This window comes from Schistocerca piceifrons, chromosome X (genome assembly GCF_021461385.2).
Source record: "Schistocerca piceifrons isolate TAMUIC-IGC-003096 chromosome X, iqSchPice1.1, whole genome shotgun sequence".
In the NCBI taxonomy this organism is placed as follows: domain Eukaryota; kingdom Metazoa; phylum Arthropoda; class Insecta; order Orthoptera; family Acrididae; genus Schistocerca; species Schistocerca piceifrons.
This window is the reverse complement of record NC_060149.1, coordinates 958,365,030-958,372,342: the sequence shown is the minus strand read 5'-3', so window position 1 is coordinate 958,372,342 and position 7,313 is coordinate 958,365,030. Positions and strand designations below refer to the sequence as shown.

Below are 7,313 nucleotides of genomic sequence, written 5' to 3'. Positions count from 1 at the left end.
ATCATCGAAGAACTCCAGTGTCTCCCAAAAACAGCATTAACCATCCCTGTTTTGATGACAATGTGAAACAGGCATGGAACTTCATCCCACAAACTCATATCCAGCACAATGCATGTACGTTTGCATCCTTACATTCGGGCAGTTACACTGGATTTCAATATATTAGTGTATCACATTTGCAATGGTGTATCTCGCACTTATATTATCCTGTGATCTTGCAACGTTAATCACTTAAATAAGTTACTTAGACATATATGTTCCTGAAATTTCATTACTCTACGTTAATTACTTACTGGTGTTGCAAATTTTTTTTATTTTTTTTTTTTTTTTTTCAGTGTACATGATGACTACAATAATACATTATAATGTTTCTCCAGTGGTTTCAACATTAACTTTTTAACAGAAAAGATTTTGCTTACAGTTCATTTTTAAGTTAACGTTCTAAACGTTTTAACAATCCATATTAAAGCTAGCAATAGTAACTATATTAATAATTGCTACTGTAAACAGTTACACATATGGACATCAGTTTTGAATAATGGGTTTTGAGTGTAAATAATGTTTTATGTAAGTGTTTGTATTGATACTTAAAATTAAATGTCATGTAATGAATGTCCAGATACTCATATGAAAAGTTTTGTTGGATCAAGTTATTTACGAACGCGATGTACTGTGTTCTTCCATTAGAGAATGAGACTGTATTGTTTATCGGTTTCATTACAAAATGCTAATAAGCTTTTAGTTAGAAAACCTTCTATAACTAGAATTATTAATATGAGAAATATAGGAACAATGAAAGAACGGAAGATCAGTTGCAGAAACAAGAGTAGCTCTGAGTTGCAAGAGTGGTTGCTTTTCCCACACATGTCATTAACTGGCATTATCGCCACTATTAACTTACCGTGGTTTCACATCTCATCTGTTCATTGTTCCCCATGTCCTGCCCTTCTGTTGCCCCTTCCTATTAGACCATATATGCCTCTGTTACTGTAATCGATATGTAAACAATATTTATCACATGACCTTTTTTTGTTACAGGTTGTAATATTTGACATTGCAGCTTTTGAAAATGGAGCAGGGTGTTGTGCCCTCTTTCCTATTGGAGTGTTTCTCTGTGATCAGAATTGGAGGCAGACAATTCACTTGAACTTCCAATGCTGTTGTTGATGTCTTTGAATCATGTTGTTTCTTTGTGATTAATAAAAAAATTATACAATCCAATGGTTTCTTCACCTTGTCTTTAAAAATTCCAGACCTATTGTTCAAACACATATTTTGAGAGTTATGCATCTGAGCATTTTTGTGGAAAGTGCGTTTCACACATACTTTCAAGATAAATTGAATAATGACCCCCATTTTGTGTGTTGGGGAAGATAATTTGATACAGCTAAACGCATATACGGGTACACACATTTGCTCGCGCCTGAGACAAAGTGAGAGTGATTCAAAGGAAGAATTCACTACTTTTTACCTACTTTCTGAATAACTCGTACTTTTGTCAGAAATGTCACACTGCAAAGTTGATTAGATAAAGGGACAAAAATGAGAGTAAAATATAATTTGAATATCAGAAAAAATAACCACTTAGTGTTTGTGTAATACTTTACGGCAAGCCTAAAATTAATTTTTAAGCATTGGGAAATCTGGGATGGAATAACAATAATATGAAATAGGATAGCTTTCTGCTCCCCACCTAGAGGAGACACTGAGTGGCAGACTGGCGCATTGAAGGAAGATGTTTAGATATTAGAAAGTATGGGACAGTCCTCATCAAGCAGGTGTGGTGGTGTGAGGCTGGGGTGGGAGCAGGTAAAGGCCTAGATATGTGAGACAGAGAGACTAGCAAAGGTTTAGGTAACGGGGGTTTACAGGAGTGAAGAATATGTCGCAGCTAGAGTTTCTAGGCTTCGTTCCTGTGGCCCCACACCTCAATGCCCTCCCCTGCTCCCATTCCAACCTCACACACTGTTACTGTCCCCCTAGTACACCTCTCTCTGTCTGTCCACCTCCACACTCCCAACCAGCAGGGACTCCCTATGCTGAGGTGGGCTCTGTCCATTAGATTACACTCGTAAGATAAAAATAAACATTATGCAGCATGAAAGAATTATCTGTGTGGGATGGAAATATGTAGATGTGATGTACGTGCACAGACAAAAAAAAAAAAAATAAAAATTACAATGTCAGAAAAATTGAATCATTTATTCAAGAGAAAGAGCTTCACAAATTGAGCAAGTTGGTCCACCTCTGACTCTTGAACAAGCTTGGCATTGATAGATTTGTTGGATGTCCTACTGAGGGACATCAAGCCAAATTCTATCCAAGTGGCGCATTGTATTGTCTAAATCATGAGCTGGTTGGGTGGCCCTGCCCATAATGCCCCAGACATACTCAGTTGGGGAGAGATCCCGTGACCTTGCTGGCAAAGATAACGTGTGGCAAGTATGAAGACGAATTGTGTGTGGGCAGGCATTATCTTGCTGAAATGTAAGCAAATGATGGCTTGTCATGAAGAGAAACAAAATGGGGTTTGTAATATCGTGAACAGATATCTGTGTTGTAATGGTGACACAGATGACAACCAAAGGGGTCCTGTTATGAATAGAAATGGCACAGTAGACCATCAGTCCTCATTTGGCTGTATGGCAGCCAGCACCCGGGTTGGTATCGCACTGCTATCTGGTGTGTCTCCAGGCACGTCCCTGGTCTGGAATTGCATTGACTGGAATATAATTGGCTTCAGTGATGAATCCCACTATGAACTGAGGCCCAATGATCAGCACAGATGTGTCTGAAGACGCCCCAGACAGTGGGATACCACCGTGAATGTCACATCCCATACGGTCCAACTACCAGGACTGATGATCTGGGGTGCGATTTCTTTTCGTAACAGATCCCTTTTGGTCAACAGACGACTATGCTGTAGGTGTGACATGGATGTCACCCCTACAGCATAGTCGTCTGTTGACAATACTGTACATCCTATTTTGTTTCCCTTCTTGGCAAGCCATACATTGCTTACATTTCAGCAAGATAATGCCTGTCCGCACACAGCTTGTCCTTGTGCTTGCCAAACCCTACCTTGGCCAGCAAAGTTGCTGGATCTCTCCCCAATTGAGAATGTAAGGAGCATTATGGGCAGGGCCGTTAGACCACCTCGAGATTTTGACTATCTACCGTGACATTTGAATAGAATTTGGCATGATGTCCCTCTGTTGGACATCCAACAACTCAATCAGCCAGAGCCAAGCTTGTATAAGGGCCAGAGGTGGACCATCTCATTCAATTTGTGATGCTCTTTCTCTTGAATAAATCGTCCAGTTTTTTCTGAAACTGTAATTATTTTTCTGTCTTCACATGTATGTCACATTTGCTGATTTCAGCCCTATTTGGTATTTGGATAATTCGTTCAGTACCTAAGTGTTTTTTTGAGTATATAGTATCTGACAGTTTCTTTTTTTTTCAGTATGCTTGTCTGCTGCCCATTGCCTGCTCTAACTGGTGAGTAGCAATCTGTCCTATTTCATATTGTTAGAATTAACTTTTGACACTCAATATTTATGATGCAAGCAAACTGTTATTGCCACTTGACATGATCGTGAATGGTACTCTGTTAGCCATTGGCACAAATGGATTGACATGATAAAACAAGAGTCCGCAGCTTTTACAAACTTTTTGAATGTGATAAATACAGCTTACTGCTGTCAATACTTTTGTTAATTAAAATATTGATCGTTTGTTATTTTCAAGCATACATGTCAGGTGCCACGACACCTTTGAATTACTGCAAATGGACAAAGATGACCAGACTCATTTCTCTTCAGTAGAAACAACTATCGACAAGAGAAGAAACTTGATGTCATTCAAATCTACTTTTTCATTGGTAGAGATCTTTCACTCATGGGATTAGCAGCAGAGATTAAAAAGAAGCAGCAGCAAACAGATCCAAGGCATCCATTGTTTGGAACTCATTTTCTTCCATCACAACTCCTTATAATAGTATCAGCTCTGGAGAACTAAGTCCCGATTCATTTTCTTGTAACAAAATAGACTGGCATTACCTTGCAGTTAAAAATGGGAAGCTTTACATGAATGTCCTACATGCAGTTTTTTTATACTTGTGCTCTTTGAGTTCCTGTCCTAGAATACATTAAAATATTAAAAAATGTGTAAATTAATCTTTGAAACAATCCAAACCTTTCAATGGAAACCAGGAAAGACTTAGAAACATTATCATTTTTTTAAAAAAAAATCAAGGAAAGGTAATGTAAGGAACTATCAGGGAAAGTCTGCTGTACCCTTCCTGTTGTGTACTGTGTTATTGTTATTCTTAATTTTTTAAAATTTGATAATGGCCATTAAAGACCATGCAGAATAGCAATTGCACATTACTAGAAGCTGCCTTTGCATTCTTCCTCTGTTGTATTTGCTCAGCGTAGAAGCCTTTAAAGTTGTAACTCTGGTCGGTCTGAGATGCCGCCAAGATTTAATCCAGCCTGTCAAAGATCCCTTTGTCATTCCCCTGAACTACGTCAGAAACTTTAGGGTTGTTTCCAAGAGTATTAAAAATCTGTTTTGTCAACCTGACCTTAAAACTTTCGTCTTCCTGACGCAACAGGTGCAGGCAGTATTTCTCGATTTCTGAACAGCTTTTGACTTAGTGCCAGATCGATGCTTATTATCAATATTGCTACCGTGAGGGGTATCGAGTGAAATTTGTCACTGGAATTGAGTATACTTTGGTAGGAATGACTTACATGTTATCTTGGCTGGGGAGTCGTCATCTGATGTAGAAGTAACCTCAGATGTGTCATAGAGAGGTATGTTGTGACCATTGCTGTTCGTGTTCATGTAATTTAATGACTTTGCAGACAATATTAATAGTAAAGCACTCTTTTCACAGATAGTGCATTTATCTAGAATAAAGTACAGTCTGAAAGAAATTGTACAAACATTCGTCAGATCTTGATAATTTCAAACTTTCTTTTAAATGTTCAGACATGTGAAATCGTGCATTTTGCAAAATGAAGAAAACGCAGTGTGGTATGAGTACAGTATCAGGGTGTCTTGCTTGGATTAAGTCTATTCATACAATTACCCGGGTGAAGCACTTTGTAGGGATATGAAATGGAACAGTCATATGGGCCCACTCAGGGGTAAGGCAGGCGAAAGAGTTAGATTTTTTTTTGGTAGAATACCATAGAAATGCAGTCATTCTACAAATCGTTTGTATGATCCATCCTAGAATATTGCTCAAATGTGTGGGACCTGTATCAAAATGGATTAATGGGGGATTTGAACGCATGCAGAGAAGGGCAGATCAAATGGTCTCAGGTTTGTTTGACCCAAGGGAGAGTGTCACAGAGATGCTGAAATAACTGAATTGGCAGACGCTTCAAGATAAGATGTACACTATCCTAAGAAAGTATGCTTTCCAAAAGACGACTCTAGGAATATGCTACAACCTTGTAACTATTGCTCCCATAGGAACCGTGAGGACAATATTAGATTAATTACAGCATGCAGAGAAAGAGTTAAATGGTCTTGAAACATGAACAAGCTTTAATATATGGTACAGTGAGATGTACCCTCTGTCATACTCTTCATAGTGGTTTGCAGAGTGTGGATGAACATGTAGATAGCATCATCAAGAATGCAATCAACGTGTATCTGAAACTTGAGCTTCTCCTAGTGTGTAGTGTCACAAACGTTTTGACATTATTATACATACTTCTGCCACTGGGGCAATCATAGGTAATGACTAATTTGGCAGTAATATGCAGTGCTAGATTTGTTAAAAGAAAAAAAAATAGACTTCTTAACATGTATTTATGGTAAGTAGCACTCTATCATTTCCTATAATTCTAAGTTCCTACTGAGAGTTTCCATAGTTTGATTTAGACTTCTGAAAAAGTTATAACACTTTTCTGAGCTTTTTAAAAGTGTGAATGCAATATTTGCATCTTACCGCTTCAACTAGAGCAAAAGTTCTATTGTACCACATCTCAAAATCTTTGGGTCCAATTTTTTTCGTCATCAGCGGTATACTGTCACAAATCAAGAATATATATTATTCTTCACCAATGAAGAACAACAGTGAGAGAAAATTTTGGAATTTGGTACAGTTACGTTGCAAATTTCAAACTCACAGTTATTCATCTAACAGATGTGCTTTTTAAAGGTATGGTTCAAGAAATGCTGCACATGCAATGTCCGGGATTGTAGTGACGGCACTGTACTTTGGGAGGAGAGTGACAAAAATACTTACAGTGACAAAACAATGAATGTTAGTGAAGTTAACAGTGTCTTACATGAAAACTGCATCTGAAAGCTTTGTTTTTGTGTGTAATTTATCTACAGTGTACTACAAAAAAAGTGGTTAAGGGTAAATCACATTTTGAAAAGCTTTTGTAAATGGGCAACTTGACAAATTATTTTTAATTAAGTTTCTCTCTTTTTTGAAATTAAAGGTGCAACTTATATTCAGGCCAATTCGATGTGTATATAATTTATGATAACTACGAACAGACTTTGAAATTTGCCTACATCACACCAGGTATACTTAACTTATTTCACTGACCCACACAGATGCTCATGTCCGGTGGAAGTCTCCTCTAGTTCCCCCACTTTTGGCCAGAAGCATTATTTCAGATATCACAATGTCATGACTCACAGCTTTGCACATATCGTACACTGTTAAGGCAGACACCGATACAGCAGTGAGAGCTTCCATCTCCATGCCCGTCTGCCCTCTACACTTTGCCATGCCAGTTATAATCACACATTTGAGAGCAGAGTCCACAGCCACAGAGGACAAAGATATGTTATGACACAGAGGGATAAGGCTGGACATCTGCTTGGCCCCCACAATTCCCGCCAGGCGAGCAACGCTAAGTACGTCACCTTTCTTCAGGCCATTTTCTCGTACGAGTTTCATCAGTTTGGGTCCCACAAAAACCTTTGCTCGTGCTGTAGCAGTCCGTTCTGTCACCGGCTTCGAACCCACGTCGACCATTTTCGCACTGCCGGTCCGGTCGACATGAGTCAGACTTCCGGACTGTGCTCCCGAACTGCAGAAACGGCAAGAGAAGACAGAGGGCTGTGCTCTGTGTGTTTGTCTTGTTAGGAGTCCTGCATTGCACATAATGCTTGGGGTACAGGGAAGCAAAAGAAACTGTTTTCTAGATTCAGTCACTACACTCAAATTATGTGATAACGACTGAGACATCTGTGTATCCGACACAAGCAGGGGCAAAATATTGGTATCTGAGAAGAAGTACTTTTGAAAATCTTGTTTCTGAAGGTTTAACAAC

General features: G+C 38.7%; 1 protein-coding gene across 1 annotated transcript; it reads right to left on the bottom strand.

Annotated features, from left to right (window-relative positions):
* Positions 1-6,592: 6,592 nt before the first annotated feature.
* LOC124722806 (cyclic pyranopterin monophosphate synthase-like) lies at positions 6,593-7,015 on the bottom strand. The gene has a single exon (XM_047247935.1). The coding sequence runs from the start codon at positions 7,013-7,015 to the stop codon at positions 6,593-6,595; it is 423 nt and encodes a 140-aa protein (XP_047103891.1).
* Between the last annotated feature and the right edge of the window lie 298 nt (positions 7,016-7,313).